This window comes from Narcine bancroftii, chromosome 9 (genome assembly GCF_036971445.1).
Source record: "Narcine bancroftii isolate sNarBan1 chromosome 9, sNarBan1.hap1, whole genome shotgun sequence".
Classification (NCBI taxonomy): Eukaryota; Metazoa; Chordata; class Chondrichthyes; order Torpediniformes; family Narcinidae; genus Narcine; species Narcine bancroftii.
Genome location: NC_091477.1, coordinates 81,023,831 through 81,043,644, shown reverse-complemented (window position 1 = coordinate 81,043,644; position 19,814 = coordinate 81,023,831). Strand labels below are relative to the sequence as shown.

General features: G+C 38.0%; 1 protein-coding gene across 7 annotated transcripts in view; it reads right to left on the bottom strand.

Moving 5' to 3' along the window:
* The window catches only part of pccb (propionyl-CoA carboxylase subunit beta), a 72,706-nt gene that overhangs the window by 36,346 nt on the left and 16,546 nt on the right, over positions 1-19,814 (bottom strand). For all 7 annotated transcript variants that reach the window (XM_069896603.1, XM_069896602.1, XM_069896606.1 and 4 more), the window contains 6 exons: positions 16,824-16,943; positions 14,819-14,887; positions 11,052-11,108; positions 9,727-9,840; positions 4,908-5,018; positions 1,475-1,583 (listed from right to left, as the gene is read on the bottom strand). In XM_069896603.1, coding sequence (XP_069752704.1) covers positions 1,475-1,583; positions 4,908-5,018; positions 9,727-9,840; positions 11,052-11,108; positions 14,819-14,887; positions 16,824-16,943 — 580 coding nt within the window. The remainder of the gene's footprint in view (positions 1-1,474; positions 1,584-4,907; positions 5,019-9,726; positions 9,841-11,051; positions 11,109-14,818; positions 14,888-16,823; positions 16,944-19,814) is intronic.

Sequence of the window (19,814 nt, the reverse complement as noted above, 5' to 3'; positions counted from 1 at the left end):
GGTAATCATCAACTACCACTCTCTGGATTTTCCACAAAGCCAATGTCTAATCCAATTCACTATCTCATTCTGAATATCAAGCAACTGAATCTTCTTGACCAACCTCCCATGCAAGACTTTGTCAAAGGCCTTACTAAAGTCCAAGTAGACAACATCCACAGCCTTCCCTTCATCAACTTTCCTGGAATCTCCTCAAAAAAACTCATGATTAAACATGACCTACCCGGTACATAAAGCCATGTTGACTATCCCTAATCAGTCCCCGTCTATCCAAATACTTGTATATCTGATCTTTTAAAAAACCTCCAAACAACTTAGCTGCTACCGATACGAAGCTCACAGGCCTATAATTTCTGTAGAGCCTTTTTTAAACAATGGAATAATATTCTCCAGCATCTCATCCATAGCCAAGGAGGTTTTAAATATATCTGCCAGGGCCTCTGCAATTTCAATATCGGCCTCCCTCATGGTCTAAGGGAATATATTGTCAGGCCCTGGGGATTTATCCACCTTTATTTGCCTCAAGGTAGCGAGCACCTCCTCTTTAATCTCTTGTGTCAGTCTCCTGAATAAATACAGATGCAAAAAAGATTCAAGATCTCACTGATCTCTTTTTGCTCCATATATAGCTGATCATTCTGACCTCCAAAAGGACCAACTTTGTTTCTCACCATCTTTTTCATCTCAATAGATGCCCTGATGATTTTCCTTGTCTGCCAAATTAATTAGCCCAAGAGTCCCACATTGAAATTCATACAACAGCAAGAGGCAAACTAGAAGGAACAGGTAGTTTTCCCTTACTGCAGTGTTTTCTAAAATGATTAGTGAATATTGTTGGGCAAGTGATTGAAAAGATTCAAGACAGTGATTAATAGGTTCTGGATTAACCTGGGTATCAAAGGTTATGGGGAGTAGGGCAGGCAGTGGGTCCGAGTGAGAAAATATATCAGCTCATAATTGAATAGCAGGGCAGATTCAATAGGCTGAATAGCCTACAAGAACTGGCAAATTTGTCATACACCTTTCTTGTGTTCAACTTTCAAAAGAAAATTAGTTAATCATGCAAGATTACCCTTGTAGAGAATATTGGTTTGCAATATTATGCAAGTACACCAAATATTTGACATATTCTCTTCATTGATACGCCAGAATCCCAGAACCATCCTTTGAAAAGTGTTGCAGTCATCAGTAGCTAAGTTTCTCCCCTTCTTCCTGAGATTGTGATAAAACATATTTGAACCAGTCTCCACATCATCCTCCTGCAAATTCCATTAATAGTTACTTTTGCCACATGAGAATTAAATTTCCAAATTTTTCCAAACACTACTTTAAAAGAAACAGCACCAACACGTGGGGAAAATTAAATAAAAAATCCATTAGACAAATGAAATAAATGGTATGCATTCATTCAACACATTTCAAATGCAAAATAATGATTGCTCAATAACATGTACTCTTCTAAAAGACACCTCACCTGAAACTGCAGTGTGGGTCTTTGCACCACCAAGATCTTCCTGAGTCACATCCTCATTTGTAACAGATTTCACCACATCTGGGCCAGTAATGAATAAGTAAGAGGTACCCTGCAAAGCCCCAACACTAATCGAATTAGGATCAATTCTGATAAAAGAATAAGCAGCACAAATCTAACCCTTTTAGAAAAAGACCAGTTAGTCGCAGCACATCTTGTACAAAATATTCATACATTTTGCTTCTGTTTAAAATAAAGTACTCATATTTAAATCAGAGCAATCCTGAAACAAAAAAAAAACAGTCTGACCTGACCAGCTACAACACAATGTTTATGGAAAACTGCATTGAAAGAAAAATAGGAATCTCAAAATAAACAACTGAGTGGACTACTTCACTGAAATACGTCAGAGCTAGACTCAAGGCCAGATTTTGTTTGTGTTCCAAGTCAAATGCTAATCCAGAACTTGAAAAGAAAGTAACTTTGTCTGATTCTCAAAACATTCATAAGACAATGGCAGAAGCACAGATAGCAAGCAGTGTGGCATGATTTCAGAAAATTGTGCATGATTTCTCCAAATTCAGTCAGTACAGTTTAATGTCAGTAAGGCAAATGGCCAGCTTTCAAGATGCTCTTCAAGTTCAATCTTTTCCAAGGAACAAGGAAAGAAATACATCCATTTCTTTTTACAATTGATTGATGGGGATCTGTGAAAAACAGGCCAAACGAAGGTGGTTCTGACATTTTAACAGCTCTGAAATTCTGTGTCAAAAAATGAGCATTCCTGTGCTCCATCACAGAATATTTTAGAAGACAGTGATTGAAAAAGTACCAATAAGCACAGAGTTGTTTGATGGGATGTTCTCCTTTGGAAGAGTTGATTCTGGAAGAGTTGCCCTCTCTGATTTTATTCATTTACTCTATAGAGCCAATTGCCATATCCATTGGGAATGATATTCATATCTAGGCAACTACCAGGGACAGTGGTTACACCCAGGTTAGTATCTCCCACACAGGCACAGTACCACTACCTTGCTCTTGTCTGTCTTCAATTCACAACCTTGTGGACACCTGTGTCCTTGGGAGCAAGATAAACTGGAGAAAAGTGAGAACTGTATTTCTATCCTTCACCCTCATATGAAGATAATAAAGATCTCGGTTCGGGTAGGTACACACCAGCACTAAAGATTGGAAAGATTGAGTTACCATGGTCGAATAAATGGTAGTTAGCTGAATATCTCAAGCTCATATGAGGTTTAAAAAAAAAATCAGATTTAGGCATATCCCTCATAGTACAATTTCAGAAATACACTAGAAAAATCAGGAAGGTAAAAAGAAGGCAAGAGATGTATGTGGCAGGTTGGTTAAAGGAAAATCCTAAAGGAATCTACAGGTATATTAAGATCAAAAAGATGGTTCTATAGAGAATTGGTCATCTTAAAAAAAATTAGCATGACAGTCTTTGTGTGATATTTTTAAATGAATATTTCTCATCAGTTTTCACTGTGGAGAACAGCAGAGTGCTGGGTGTTATCTTGAATGGAATTAAATTCAACTTTATTTATCATCCAATTGTAATAGTGCAACCCAACAAAACAGCATTTTCCAGTCTATGGAGCAAAAACAGTGCAAACACACTTACTGACAAACAATTTATATGGTAATAATAATATATTTCATAAAAGGTGTATATATATATATATATCTGTATATGTATATATCTATATTTATATATAATAAATATATAGACAGACACACACACACACGCACAGACAGAACCTATTACTGTACATGCATACATATATTAAAAATTTAGCAAGGCATTTAACAAGATCTTGCATGGTAGGCTAGATCATGTGAAATCCAAGGTGAGCTGGTTAGTTGAATTCACATTTGATTTGGAAGAAGTCAGAAGGTTGCTGTTCAGATTGGAGGCTTGTGTCCAGTGGCGTGCTGCAGGGAATAACAGTGCTGGGTCCACTGTTTGCAACATTAACTTTGCATAACATTGTAGTTAACAAATTAATAAGTTTTCAGTGGACAATAAGAAAGGATATTAAAGTTTAAAACAGGATTGAGATCAGCTGGGAAGGTGGGCAGGAAATGGCAAATGGAATGTGTATGCAGTGTTGCATTTTGGCAAGTCAATACAGGCAGGATTTCCCTCTTAAGACAACAATTGCGGTAGATCACGTCGATGGGAGGGGGTGGCTGGAGAGAGTGATCATCCTCTTTGCCACGCTTATGGTCCTGTGGATTGACCTCGGATCCATTTTTCCGCAGCAACTGTACCACACTCTTGATAGAGCTCCTGTAGAAGGATGACATGATAGTGGCCAGTAGCCTTGCCCGCTTCAGTCTTTTCAGGAAATGCAGTCCTGTTGCGCCTTCCTGACTAGTGAGGAATTGCAACCTGATACAGGCCCTTCAGCCCACGATGTGTGCCAAATTATGGAATCCTACCCCAAATTTTTCCCTACCTCACACCCATAGCTCTCTATTTTTCTTAGAGAGTCCAAGAGTCTTTTGAATATCTCTATTGTACCAGCCTCCACCACCACACCAGCAATGCATTCCATGCAGCCATCACTCAGAGTAAAAAAAAAATCCCTCTGATGTTCACCCTAAACTTACCTCCACTCACCTTAAACCAATATCCTCTGGTATTTGCTATTGTTGCCTGTGATAGTACAGATCTATCACCAATGTGTATAGTGTATATAGTTACTGTATCTAGACTGTGCTTACAGCGATTGGCTGAGAGCTAAGCCACGCTAAGTCTGGGCCTTAAAGGGTTGTGTCCCTAGCCAGGTCGGATCATTCCGGACTGGTCGGCCACCTGTGAAGAGCTCCCGTCTTTTACTAATAAAAGCCTTGGTTTGGATCAACAAGTCTTTGGTTCTTTCGACGAGCTCTACATTGCCCTAGAAAAAAAAGCTCCCTATAATCTCATACTTTAATTCTACTTTCATCCTTTGTCATTCCAAAGAGAAATGCCCTGTCAACCTTGCTTCATATGACATGCTCTCCAATCCAGGTAGCAGCCTGGAAAATCTCCTCTGCACCATCTCCAAGGAACCTACATCCTTCTTGTAATGAGGTGACCAGATCTGAAAGCAATACCTCAAGTGTTATCAAACCAGTGTTTTATAGAGCTGCAATATTACCTCATGGCTCTTGAACTCAATCCCCACAACTACTGAATGCCAGCACACCATTTGCCTTCTTATCGACTAGATCAACTTGTGTGTATGTAACTTAACAGAAAAAAAAATGTTTGCCAATTCTCAGAAAACCTTTGCTCATTTTAGCCTGCCTAGAAAGCATATGGCCACAATGGGCCAATTCCAAATACCTCATAATATTTTGTTGCTATGAAGGCAAAAAGAAAAATAGAACAAGGGATTTCTGCAATTGAATCACCAAATGCACATACCTTCACCATGAATGTAAAGTCAGTTAAGGCAGGTGAATAGACAGCACCACCAGCACAAGGACCCATAATAAGTGAGATCTGGGGAATGACTCCAGAAGTCAGGACATTTCTCTGCAAAATATCAAATACACATTATTGCATTACTATAGCAATCTAGTCCATAAAACAACCTGTTGATTAAGAAAGATGATAAATCAAGCAACTCATCAAAAGAGCCATGAACGTTGAAAGATTATTTCACAGATAAAACCCATTAACTATATCTCTAACCTTATGTTGTACGTACTCTGCTTCATACAAGAAGCAGCACATCTGGATTACTGCCTTAACGTAATAAAAAAGTATCTTGCATTTTTACAACCTTATGTAAAATTGCACAGATATCAAAAAGATCACATGTAAAACTCTCCCCACCAGGTAATTACAAGCAAAACCTTTCTCACCCTCAAGAACATCTACAGGGAACGCTGCTGTTGGAGAGCAGCAGTGATCATCAAGGATCCATATCATCCAGCACAAGCTCTGTTCTCACTGCTACCATCAGGAAAGAAATAGAGGTGCCACAAAACTTGCACCACCAGGTTCAGGAACAGCTGCTACCCCTACACCATCAGAATCCTCAATAAAAAAACTCAATCAGGGACTTATTTAAGGACTCTTATTTTTGCACTTCATTGCTTATTTTTCTCTTTGTATTGCACAGTTTACATTTCTTTATTTGTTTACATGTGTACAAATTTTTTGGCAATTCTGCTTTCCCGCAGGAAAAAGAATTTCAGGGTTGTATGGATGTCACATATGCACTCTGGCAATAAATCTGAAATCTGAGATCATTATATGCAAGCCAAAACTTATCAAAAAATTGTTTGGAATGAAACACGAAAGTTTGTAGGTACCTGGATTACAGTAAAAAAAAAATCAAATGCTGGAGGAACTCAACAGGTCACACAGCATCCATCATGATAACATTTTGGGTCTGAAACCTTCCTTAAGGTATGAGCAAAAGCTAGGCCTGGGAGAGGAGGGAAGAAAGGGGAGGAGCAAAGGCCAACAGGAAAAAGGTCATTATTGGACATGAATAGGACAGGAGAGGAAAGGTGAGAATTGATCTGTGAATGCAGAGCTGGAGGGAGGGAGGGAGGGGCCCCAAAAGGAAAAATTTTAATGCCATCTGATTGGAAAATGCCCAGACAGAATCCAAGGCACTATTCCTCCAATTTGCAGGCAGCCTCAATCTGGCGCTGCAAAAGACAACATACAGATGTGTCGACATGTGAATGGGGAATTGAAATGGGTTGCCTCTGGGAGATCTCTGCTATTGTGGCAGAGTACAAATGCTCAATGAAGTGATCTCCCAATCTGCATCCAGTCTCTCCTATGTAGAAGAGGCCACAATTGGAGCACCTGATGCAATAAACGACCCCTGAAAATTCCCAAGCAAAATGTGGGTTCACTTTGAAGGACTGTTTGGGCTGCTGAATGGTGCTGACTAGTGTACAATTTCTTGCATTCACAGGGTTAGGTACCAAGAGAGAAAACAGTGGGAAGGAAGGAATGGTTGAGGGAGCCATGGAGGGAGCAGTCCTTGTGGAAGACGGAGAGGGAAAGATGTGGTCGGTGGTGTGACCACATAGTAGGTGGCAGAAATGGCAGAGGATGACATGTCGGATGCAGAAACTGATGGTGTAGGAGCTGAAGACATGGGAGAATCCTGTTCTTGTTGCTCACGGCAGTGGAGGAGGCTAGGGTAGATGTGTAGGGAATGGGAGAATATGCTGGTGAGGGCCAGGTTGACAGTAATAGATGTGAAGCCACATTTCTGTATGAAGGGGGATATCTCTGGTCATCTCATATAGAAGACCACTGGGGAGCAGATGCAATAGAGATGAAGGAATTGCAAGAAGGGAATGGAATCCTTGCAGGGGGCAGGGTGTAGAAGATGTCTGTCAAGAGTTTGTCTCCCGAGATGCAGACAGAGATCAAGTAAGGGAAGAGTTTTGCAAGAGATGGACCAAGTAATTTGAGGTCAGAGTGGAAGTTGGCAACAAAGTGGATAAAGTCGACAAGTACATGAGATTATTCTGTGTTTGGCTTCCAAGCAGTGACTTGGCAAATGCTTGCAAGAAAATCCCTCCCTGCACAAGCCAAATTTCTTTCTTTTTCATTTTTTTATTAACATTGAAATTTCACATCCAAAAATACAGAGAACATACAAGTTAAAAGTAAAAAAGAAATATTACAATCCAGCACAGACCCAGGCCTTTTGGCCCTTTAAGTCCACGCTGAACTATTGTTCTCCCTAGTCTCACTGACCTGCACCCTTACCATAGCTCTCCATACCCTTCCAATCCATGTTTCTGATCAAATTATTCTTAAAAATTAAAACTGAGCCTGCATTCACCACTCAAGCTGACAGCTCGTTCCACACTCCTACCACTCTCTGTGTGAAAGACTTCCTCCTAATGTTCCCTCTAAATCTTTCCCTCTTAATATTCACTGCCCAGATATCTCCCAATTCATCATAAAGCCCTATTTCTCCTTTTAACTTTTTATTTTTATGTCGCATTCCTTTGCAGAATGTCGACGCAAAGGGACATTTTCAACATATTTCACGATATAATTCATATTATTTGAAGTTGTGCCTTTCAGGATAAGATTGTGGATTGATTTAACAGTGAAATTTAAAGTTTGTGTGAGCTGATGCGTGGAAGGCCGAGCAACTTCAAACATTTGCCAAGAGGCCAGTAAACCATTCAAGTTTAGTTGGTTTGTTCCATACTTCTCTCCTACCGACTACATAAAAAATATTTTATGGGAGGATTGAGTTAGTGGATTTGTTCTAGTGAACCGGTGCAGACTCGAAAGGCTGACATGGCCTGTTTCCGCTCTGTAAATGGTTATATGGTTATATTACACTTAAATCACATAATTTCATCAAAAGTACCCCACATTTTAATCAAATAGAATATATTGTATTGATATTTTAACTATACGAAAGGAAAATCTAGACCCTTTACTAAAAAAGCTGTTTGGCCAAAAAAAAGACAGAATTCTTATCAGAGAGATAAATTACCTCATTAGTCAACAGTTCTACTTTCATAACAAATCAAAGATGTTAAAAGTAATTCAAAAATTGAAAATTTGAATTAAAATTGAAAATTGAGCATCTAATCTCTAAATTTAAACTATTGAGCAGGATTATGTGGGGTAACGTCCCTCCATCTGAGCAACACTGCCCACCTAGCCATAAGAGAAATAAAAGCTAATACATGCAGCTCTGATACCGATAAAGTTATGTCACCCTCTCCAACAATACCAAATAGAGCAGGTAAGGGATTAGGTTTAAAATGAACTTTAAAAAGGGCAGAGAAAGTTTGAAATACTTCATTCCAATATTTCTCAAGACTCTGACACATCCAGAAAATATGAATTAATGAAGCATCTCCATATTCGCATTTATCGCAATCAGGAGATACATCTGCATAAAAATGAGATAGTTTGACTTTGGACATGTGAGCCCTATGGACTACTTTAAATTGTATGAGAGAATGGCGGGCACAAAGAAAAGGTATTAACCAATTTGGAAATTACATTCCAAGTTTCTTCAGAAATTAAAACTTGTAGGTCCTGTTCCCAGGCTTTTTTAATTTTATCTTATTCTCAACAACATATCATAAATGTTAGATATTGAACCATTATAGAAAGGTTATAAATTAAAAATTACATCAATAAAATTCTTATCCTCTTAGGAAATATATGTAATTGAGATTATAAAAAAATCTCTAATCTGTAGATAACAAAAAAATGAATCTTGGTAGACCATATTTAACAGAAAGTTGTTCAAAAGAAGCAAGATTCCCCATAACAAATAAATATTTAAAATGTTTAATGCCCAATCTATACCATTCTTTAAAAGTTACATCAATAATGGAAAGTTTCACAAGCCAAATTTCAAGAACCCTAGTTGCAGATATGGCATTCCATTCCTTCAACTTGTTTTCCCCCCCCCCCCACCCCCCAATGATTAGAGTATCATAAATATTCGTGTATAATGCGAAAAAACTTTCCCCCTTTTTCCCCTCAAAAATGGGGGGGTGGGGGGGGGGGGGGGGAGTCGCATTATACACGAGAGCAAAATTTTTTGCAGGCGGGTGAGCAGTTGTCGGCAGCGCGACTCAGGCGGCCGGGCTGGGAGATGCCAGCGCGACTCAGGAGGCCGTGGAGATGCCAACGCGACTCAGGAGGCTGGGCAGGTGGAGCGCCAACGCGAGTCGGGTGGGTGAGGGGAGGGGGGGGGTCGTATTATACACGGGGGTAAAATTTTCCCCCCTTTTTCCCCTCAAAAATGGGGGGGGGTCGCATTATACACGGAATGCATTATACATGAATATTTACGGAAAATAGAAGAGTGACAGTTAACATTATAAACAATAATCAAGTTTATTTATTAATGTTTTGAAAATAATAGATCAGCAATATGTAGGAAATTGTATTACAGCAGTCTCTACATTCAACTTGAAAATATTTGACAAAACAAAGCTCATCCAGTCCTACATTATCAGCAAAATAAACTAAATTATCTGAGAGCAAATAATTCATGGCTCTGAATAAGGTTATTGCTTGTTAATTTTTGTTGTATTTACAAATGATTGAGCTATCTTTTGCAAGCAAATAAAATGTGTAAGGAACAAAAATAATAAATTTTTACATTTTTATTAAATAAGTAACAAAGGACATCTTTCAAACCCCATCCCCGCCAGCATTCTAAGCAAGATCTGATTAAAAAGACAAAAGTACACAAAAATATTGAGAATCTCACCAGGAAAATATCAGCATAACCAGCCAAAGATTCCACACCTTCCTGAATACGTGCCCCTCCAGAATCATTCAGACCTATAACTGGAGCTCCCACTAAGAGAGCCTGATCCATAATCTAGAAAGTAACACATTTATATTTGATAAATCAATATCCTTGAAATTAGTGGGCCATTAAATGATTATATTTGAACATCTTGCTCAATCTGGTTGCACGTAATCTCAATAAGAGTCTGGACCTTTCTCATTTTAATTCCTTATACAGTAAAATCCCCATTATACTGCACCAATGGGGATTGCAGATGTCCAATATGTGATTTTTCCAGTTGACGGAGACTCACTCTTACAATGCCTAACTAATACACCTGCATTCAGAATATACCATTTAAAAGACAAAAGACTATAAAAAATGTAAAGTAATTTGAAAAAAAAAATCAGTATTGTAGTCTTTAATTATGTAAAGTTTACTTTAGTCAAGTAATTCCCGTAACTCACACAATTTAAATTTGAACCCCAGTAAGATAACAGCGTGCCGCCATCATAATGAACCCCTCCCCCAGGTTTACAGCCAAAGCCTTAACTAATAGGCTTAATACCAATAAAAATAAAGACTCTTACTAGGCAGGGAAAGACTTTGGGCGAGATGCCCCAGCGTCGAGTGGCATCAATCCCAGTCAGATCCTCGGCACAACCTAACTCACCACCACTCAAGTGTCCCAGTCAGGTCCTCAGTACAATCCAACTCACCTCCATGCAAGCCTTCTAGACAGGCCCTCGTCACACTTTCCTCGCGCCGACAACCCAATTCACCCATACGCAAGTTGTGACAGTGAAATGAATGTGTGCGCATTAAAGGGCATTGCCCATTCAGCAAAGCAAACCTGTGCATGTCCAATAAAGTTTTAGGGCTCCCCCGCCGGGTCCATCCACCCAGTCTTATTTATTTATTTCCTTGCCATTTTTTTTTGCCAATTGTTTGAGTTTCTGGTTCATTGAATTCTGGATAGTGGAGATTTTGCTGTAATTTTGAAAAGTCTAACTACGCAAAACCTTTCAATAAGTAGTTGGGACCAGGAAGGAAGAGCAAACTTGGTAAACTAAATAATCACATACATATACTGCCCTAAGGCAAGTGAAACATTAAACCATGAAGCATTTACACTTTTTGCTATCTTAAGTGTTATTCCTCAATTTTAAAGATAACTATTTGTGCAGTAAACATTGATTCCTGTCTTATGCAGCTCTGGATACCACACAAAAGGTCTAAATTATACAGCCTCCACAATGCAGGATACCACACCACCGCTCAATTATCATATGTCATTTTACCTTGCAGATCTTCTGTGCATGAGCTCCTGACAAACTTCCACCAAAGACTGTAAAGTCCTGTCAAAGAGAAAATAAGATTACTGCAAGTCTTGTTAATATTTTGAAGATTATGTGTTAGTTATTCAAAAAATAATTAATTACCTGGGTTTTAATGCTGTTCAAGATTATGGCTAATGATGCAATTTCACCCAACATTTAAAAACTATCAAATTTGTCATCTAATTGTACAACCTGACAAAACAGTGTTCTCCAGTCCTCAGTGCAAAACAAGCAGACATACAACCAGACTAGAGCAGATTAGAAACCGGAGAGTGCAAATTGATAGCAAGATTTAAGAACAAGTATATATTTTAAATTGTAGGATAGAAAGTGCAGAAACAATGGGTGAAGAATGCATGTTTAAGAATCATTGTTTTATATTTTTAGATCGAGGTGACGCAAAGAAGGAAATCAGAGATACATTGGACTAGTCACGTCTAGATGTAGCAACAGCTAAGACAGGGGATTCAGCAGGTGAACTCAGGCACGGAAATGTGTGAGGGAACACACCATTGTCATGGTCCAAAGCTAAACATGAAATCAGAATGGACACACAAAAAATTGCAAATATTCCAGTCAGTTTCCAAGAGAAACCAGGTGAAACATGGATCTGGTGCAAAGGAATGGAGGTTGTGACAGGCTGAAGTGTCGATTTTAATACTTTACCATCAACAGTAGGGGTTACATTCTTCTCATCCAGTACTGAGTGTCAGACTTGCTGTTTCAGAAAATGTGACGAGTTCAATAAGAAGTTCACTTATAGGTAGAGCTTGACATTTTCAGTAACTCTGTATATTTTGGCATACAAGACGACCTTCAGATAAGACAGGTCCACAAGTTCAGCCTGAATTTCAAGGTTTTAATCATATATCAGGTGTATAAGATGACCGCCCCTCCAAAAAAAATGCGTGTTGACTGAGCCATTTAGAAATCATGAGCGTGAAGAATGGAATAATTGGATGACAAAAGCTGAACAATCCTGTGGCGCTGCATCTCCTGATGTGCTGGGTGACTTTGTGCTCAAAGCATGGGATAAAGTGAAAGTAGAGACTGTAAAAAAAAATCTTTCAAAAAGTGCGGTATATCTAGTGAAACGGATGGTACGGAGGATGATTTATTGTGGGATACTGAGGATGAAGCAGAAATCAACTCATCAGATTCAGACTGGGCCCCATTTGATGACAGTGTAAAAAGTGAGACCCCAGATGTGCTTGCCGCGTTCTCTTCCTCAGACAATGATGGAGATACATGTCGTGATTTTGAAGGATCTTAAATTTTTTTTTTTAAAAAACAATAAAAATTTATTTCTAATATACCATTATCTTAAAAATTGGTTGTAGGGTGGGGGTTGAGTGGGCTACGGAATCAATCGAGCGGTATTTTGAATAGAATTTTAAGGTCATGATTTTGTATCTAGCCTATAAGACAACCCCTGTTTTTGATGTGTTTTATTGGGTGCTTCAAGGGTTGTCTTATACACCAAAATATATGGTAATTGTAAAAACTGACAGGTTTCTGATCATGCACCAAGGGACAGCACAGAGAAATGAGAAAACAGCCAAAAGTAGATCTTTACAGGTTTTCAGAATAATACAGGAGCTACTGCAGGAGATCTAGCTAGTAATGTTCAGATAAAAATGGAAGCATGCCAGTGCAATTCTACCTAACTGGACTACCGAAAAGTACTGGAGAAGAATGGTATTGTTAGTTGTGTCAAAGGTTTAGACAGACTGGGGATGATGAACTGGGATAAATAATTTATGTCACATTCATAAAATATACCACATAGCTTTAACAAGAACCAAGGCAGGGGTGAAAATAAGACTGGAAATATTCAAAGAGATTTCATAAAAGATGAAAGGTGAAGATACAACTGCTCAAGTTCATGTGCAAGGCCCAAAGATTATTTCTGGGCATCCAACAAAATAGGGGAACGTACAAGTTATATTTTTGAGATTTGTGGAAACAGATGTTGTGAAAAAGATAGTAACAGGTACTCAAACACTATCGACAATTTCAACTAGCATGGTTGGAGGTGGGGGTGGGGGAGGGGCAGGGAATGAGGGAGAAAACTTGGAACAGTTTTTTAGGCAGTAGATGCATATCACAGGTAAGATAAGTTTGCCAAATACAAGGAAAATGGGGGTGGGGGGGAAGGCACGTTTTGAGTTCAGATCTGGGCTGAATTTCATTCTGCAGGATAGGGAAAGGGAGCAGAATAATTAAAAAAACTTGGTCACAGTATCGATTACAAAAAGACCATGAACTCCACAAGCATGTTGAAGGCAAGGGAAGGTGGTTTAATGATAGAAATCAGGGTAATATTTGCATTCTAAAATGATTGTAAAATGGGAAATTTTTGGGAAAATAATAGCAGTTCATTCTGAATAGGTGGTAATGGGTAAACTAGTTGACCATACTTTTTCAAGATTGTGAGCCTTGAACTTAAGGTGATGAATTTGCAGATTATAGTGAGCCAGTGGTCAAAATGCAAGAGTAATAGTTTTATCAGGAATTAAAGTATCAATGATGGAAGCGAAAGCATGATAAAACAATATGGTAGCTGGATAGGTGTGGCTAGATGGTTTAGATGTTCAAAGTACTAATGCAACTGAATCGAATGCTAATCCAAACTGGAGTTTTGTTGAAGTTAGTGATCACCAGAGTAGTGGTTATGTGAAGGAAAATTATACCAAATAAACACTTTGATAGAGTTTCCAAACAATAATTCAGTTTCTATGATCTTCTATTGGATCAGTATTTAAATGGTTCATTTCTGCATCATCACATATTCACTGTCTTTACATTAAAAAGGTCTCATTCATAACTTGATGTCTAAATAATTGAGTATTCTTCCTAGAATTTATTTTGAATTGACAAAGGGCTTTAATTTATCAAAATTTGGTGTTTATTCAGGTAAAGATTGCAAAATATTATAATATACCAGAGTGTATTAAATCTTTAGCAGTAAAATACATACACTACTTTCAATGGCGCAGTTGATACACCCAATACATTCATTTGCACTTTTATTCCTCGAGAAACATGAAATTGAAAACCAGGTAGTCATTTCTTTTTGCAATTTTACCAGGAGAATTTTAAGATGGCGCTGTTCCCTAAGCAACATAATTTATGGAACATGGGTGGGATCTAGGAGTTCAAAACATTATTGGCTTGGAATATAGACTGATAATCAGACAAGTCTCTTATTAATCTTGCAACCTCTGGTGCCTGCATTCCTAACCAAAATCCAAGACTTGTATATTATCTAAACTACAACATTCCGAGAGGCCCAATTTTCAACCTTCTTTATCCATAACGTACAAGTAATTTGCACTCCTGATTATCCATCAGGATTCCAAACTACTATCTTGCCTTCCTGGAAGGAGTTTGTTTGCTCTCCTTGTGTCTGCGCGAGTTCCCTCTGGGTGCGCTGGTTTCCTCCCACCCTTCAAAATGGATGAGGTTGTAGGTTAATTCACCTATTTGGGCTTGTGGGCCAGAAGGGACTGTTAACCTGCTGTATACCCCAAATTAAAATTAAATTGCAATCTCCAGGTAGCTGGTCCATACGCACTGCCAGACTACTTCCAGCATGTTGAATTTAAGACAGACCAGGATATTGTAGGTCAAATCCACCCTCAGTGGTTTTGATCCATCAGGAAATGAAAGCAGTTCCAGTAACTCTTAATTCTTCCAAGATAAACATTAAATTAAAATATTATTACCTGGCTGAAGACATAAACAAGTCGACCATTAATTTGGCCCTGACCAGTCACCACACTGTCACCAGGAAACTGAAAGATTCACAAACAAGAGAAATGAATAATCAGTTACAATTCATTATAATATTGCAATAACAAGCATAAGTTAGATGTGACAACTGAACTATTTTGTAAAACATTAACCCCTTTCAAAATGCAGCACCTGGGTAGCCCTCCTGGGATCTGGGTGCAATTACTGGGGCAAAGATGCAGGAAGTTCCTTTTAAATTGCAGGGGGAAATCGACCTATTAAATTGCCAACCCGGTGATTTAAGGGGGATTCTGCCCTGCAATGATGCATCATGCACTCACTGGAAGTACTACCAGATGTTAAGATGCTGGCTGCCTGGTGATGCAAGCACTCAAGCACTGACATCACTGGAATAAGTGGGTCAGCCATTTTCATTTGCAAATTGGACATGGACAAGGTCTAGGTAAGTTTAACTGGTTTCCCTGACTATCTCTGAGGTAGATCAGGGACTCGGTTGGGTTCTAACAAGGTTGACCCAGTTGAACCTTTTCTAACTGCCGTGTAACTGGACCACTAACTGGGCAAATTTTCCAGTTAAACCCATTTTACACGACAGTTTGAAATAGCCTAATGAGAAATAACACATACCATCTAAAGCCATCCAGATTCTGTTTAAGGATCTGAATGGAAAATATTTATGCACCTCACACCATTTTTGTACCCAGAGAATTCTATTTCCATCCAAAGAAATGCATGCCCTTTTATCAGAATAAATCAGATTTTAAGAACATCTAAGGTTGTCGAAGTTTCCTTTAGCACTGTCTATCCAAAAATACTACAAGTATTCATAATTTACAGATATTTGCCCAATTCAAAAAATACATGGATCTATAAACATTCCTCTGGTCACATGGTTAAATTATGATTTCCTTTCGAGAATATTCCACAATGGGATAGCAAATGACTCACAGAAAGAATTACTTCTGTTAACTTGTTAACACAACATTTGATAGATAGGGACTATCTCTCCACTGTATTACAGAAGGAGAAGAAGATGAAATGAACTGACCCAGTATGTAAAAGTAGAAGACACAAATTTCTTGTTTATTTTCATTGTGTGATGACATTGTTTAATGGGTTTAATGTATCATATAAGTTGAACGTTGAGTGGGTGGGAGGGAAGGGAAGGGGGAAAAGTGGAGAAAATGACTGTGTATATTCAAAAGGGAAATGTTTGTGTGTATTTTGGTCAGTATGGTTCATAGTGTGAAAAAAAAATTTAAAAAAAAAATCCTGTTCTATCCTGCACTCCAATATATGACAAAAAGAATTATGTAGACAGTCAACAAATTTCTGGGTAAAAAAAAACTTTAAAGGGAAGAAAATCAGTTGGGAGAGAAAGTTACTTTTTAAAAATAATTCATTGTAGAGCTGGACACAGCCAAGAAAGACTCAGCCACCATGTTGAAAGTCGTTAATGACGGTTTTTATTCAAATTCAGCGCGCGCCCTTTTAAGGGTAGCATGAGCTCAGTCATCTCGTGCATTGTGACATCATAATCGCTGCCCCAGGCGTGCGCTGGGCAGGAGACTTGAGGCAGGGAGAAAACCCTGACAGCGCCATCATCCCATGGCTGCCCCCGCCACGTGATGTTACATGCGGGGCCGGTTCGCCATGAGAGACTGCGCCGTCGCACAATCTGAAATTTGAAGTACAGCACTGTCACAAATTATTTAAAATTTCCCATTTCCTGAGGCCATGGAAACCAGACTGAAAACATCTACACTGTCAGGCAGATTATATTATATTATAATACCTTAACAAATGTTCTGGTCAGTTTGAAGTGCTTACAATCTGCAATTGACATTTAGATGACAAAATGAGATAAAGATGTGTTTTTTAACTATAAAACCAATTATTTAATGATACACTGCTGCTTTTGTAAGGAAAACCCTCAACCAGATTGAAACTGGCTTACGCCATTTCCACGCACATTACCTTATTGTCTTCTGTGCCCATACCAAAATCTGAACATCTGTGTTCGACAAACTTATCATATTCCACAAAGGAGTCAGGATCCAGGAGCAGCTGGATACGTTCCCGGGCAGTCAGCTTCCCCTAGATAGAGACAAATACAATGACATTTGTATATCTAAAATTGTGTTTTTCCCTTCTTACCAGATATATAGATTGGGTGGGGGAGCGGGGGTGGAAACCTGTATTCAGCCCTTCAAACCAACTCATGGTATTCAATTCCAATCTCCAGTTTGTTCTCAACTTCATTTTGTTTTGGCATGGAAGACAAGAACAAGTAGCTCTTGCATTTCAGTTAGCTGGCAATTCTAAGAACCATTGGCTACCAGGTATTCTAATTCAGCCTAATGTTGTAAAAACTGTTTAAACAGAGACGTAATAAGACGTAATTGTAAGGCAAATAAATGAAGTTTCTTTTACAATTGAAAACGGTTTAAAACAGATGCATTTGCATTTGGTGCTTTAGACTTTGTAAAGAAAAAAATTGCTAATACATTCAGGTCCACCCAGCAAGTCCTCTTGACACTATTGTATTTTGCCTGTTTTATTCCTAAGTGTTTTGTTAAATTTTTTTCATCATTTGCATCAATACAAACATTAACTCAATGAAAATAATAACTTGTAACAACATAATAGAAAATGATACAATAATTTTTTTCTATTTTCTCCCTAACCCCCCCTCCCCAAGGAAAAAAAGAAAAAACACCTAAATCTATACATTAATCACTATTATCATAATTAATATTTACTATATTTAATTATTAGCTGATAAGGGCTGGTAAAGTGGATGGACTTTTATTCACGAAATCCATATACAATTCCCAAATCTTATAAAAACTCCCAATCTGATTCCTTACACTAGAAGTAATTTTTTTTCTAATGGTATACAATTTTGCATTTCAGTATTCCATCTATCGTTGCAAAATTCTCCGTTTTCCACGTTATTGCTACTCACTGCTTTGCTGAAATTTTTCTTGCTATTTATCCAACTTCAATTTTGTATCTGCTTCGTATATATTTCCAAGTAAAAATATTGAATCTATATATCTTTTTGTATTTTTATCTTCATAATTTGTCCTAGTAATATACTCAAATTCATCCAGAACCCTCCCACTTTTACATAGGACCAAAATGAATGTTAAAAAAAAGTCCTATTTCCTTATTACATTGGAAATACTTATCAGAATAATTGGGATTAAGTCAATTTAATTTATATGGAGAATAATATAATAATTTTTGAATTTTGGTCATCTTAGTCCTTCCTCCTTGTTCAAATTTCCAAGTTAGTTTTTCCAAAGCAATTCTTGGCATTTTACCTTTCCAGATAAATCCTCCTATATTTTTTATTCAAACTCTGGAAAAAAAATTCTGGTAGAGAAATGGTTAATTATTGAAACAAATATTGTATTCTTTGAAAAATATTCATCTTAATACAATTTGCCCATCCTATTAAAGTTACTGGTAAATCTTTCCATCTTTTAAAATTCTTGTCTATCTTTTTTATTAGTGGTAAATAATTGAACTTAAATTATTTAAATTTCTATAAATTTTTATTCCTAAATATTTAATTGCTTCTTTTTTACCACTTAAACTTTGTAATTTTTTAAATTTCTTTTCTTTTTTTTTAAATATATAAACACACTGTGTATAATCTATGTCAACCATAGGCATCACTTCACTTTTATCAACATTAACTTATAACCAGATACTAATCCATACTCTGCTAATCTTACTTAATTTATTCAATGACATTTCTGGTCTTGTTAAATACACTATAACATCATCTGTGAACAAACTAATTTTATGTTCTTTATTATCTATCTCAAAATCTTTAATTTCTTGATCTCTTCTAATTATTTCCACCAAAGGTTCTATTGCCAATGCAAACAAAAGTGGTGATAATGGACATCCTTGTGTAGACGATCTTTATTCCTTTGACTCCCTCTCCTCCCGATCACTGCAGCAACCTCTTCCCTCCCCCCCCCCACCAATCGTGGCAGCAGCCCCTCTCTTGCCCCCTGCTTTGTAGCAGCGACCCTTCAGCCAGGTGTTTCCCGGTGACACACACACACACATCTGTTGAGTAACCGGGTCAGCCATTTCCCTTTTCAAACTGGCCGAGCAAGATGCCCAGATGAGTTTTATTGAATTCCCTGACCACTTCTGAGGTAGGTTAGGAAACCAGTTGGATTCTGACCAGGTTGATCCCTTTCAAATTGCATGTACCTGGGTCGCTAATCATGCAAATTGCCCTGTTAACCCCATCTTACATGGCAGTTTGAAAGGGCCTACTGCTTCTCTATTCTAACAAAACTTGGAGAGAAGCTATAGCAAGGACATGGAACATACTCCGACAGTGAACTTCAATGTCTATCAAGTGACTTGGTAGCACCACCACTGATTGAGTTGGCCAAGTCCTGAAGAACCAAGTTTCCACAAAGTCAGAGGTATTTATTGAACCAACAGGAGGAGTAAATCTCCATAAAATCATAGGATTACATAGGATACAAAGACCCTATGGCCCAATTAGTCCATGCTGACCAACTCTCATTTCCCTGCATTTGATCTATGTTGCTCTAAACCTTCCCTGTCCGTTAGCTTTTTGTTTGCACAGAATGGAAATTAAGGGTAATGGTGAGGCCGAGCGCACGGCCATATCAACCATGTTCTTATTAAATGGTTAAGCAGGCTCAATGGGCTTGATGGACTACTCAGGTTTCTATTTCTTATGTACCTGTCCAGATATCTTTAAAGAGTTGTGATTGTATCTAGCTCTGTCACTTCCTCTGGCAACTTGTTCCACATACTGACTTTATGTGGAAAATGTTCACTGTTAGGTCCTCTTTTAAATCTTACCCATCTCACTTTAAATCTATTCCTTCCAGTTGTAGACTCTACCTGGGAAAAAGACTGTGACCATTCACCTTAATCTATGCCTCTCATTATTTTATTTAC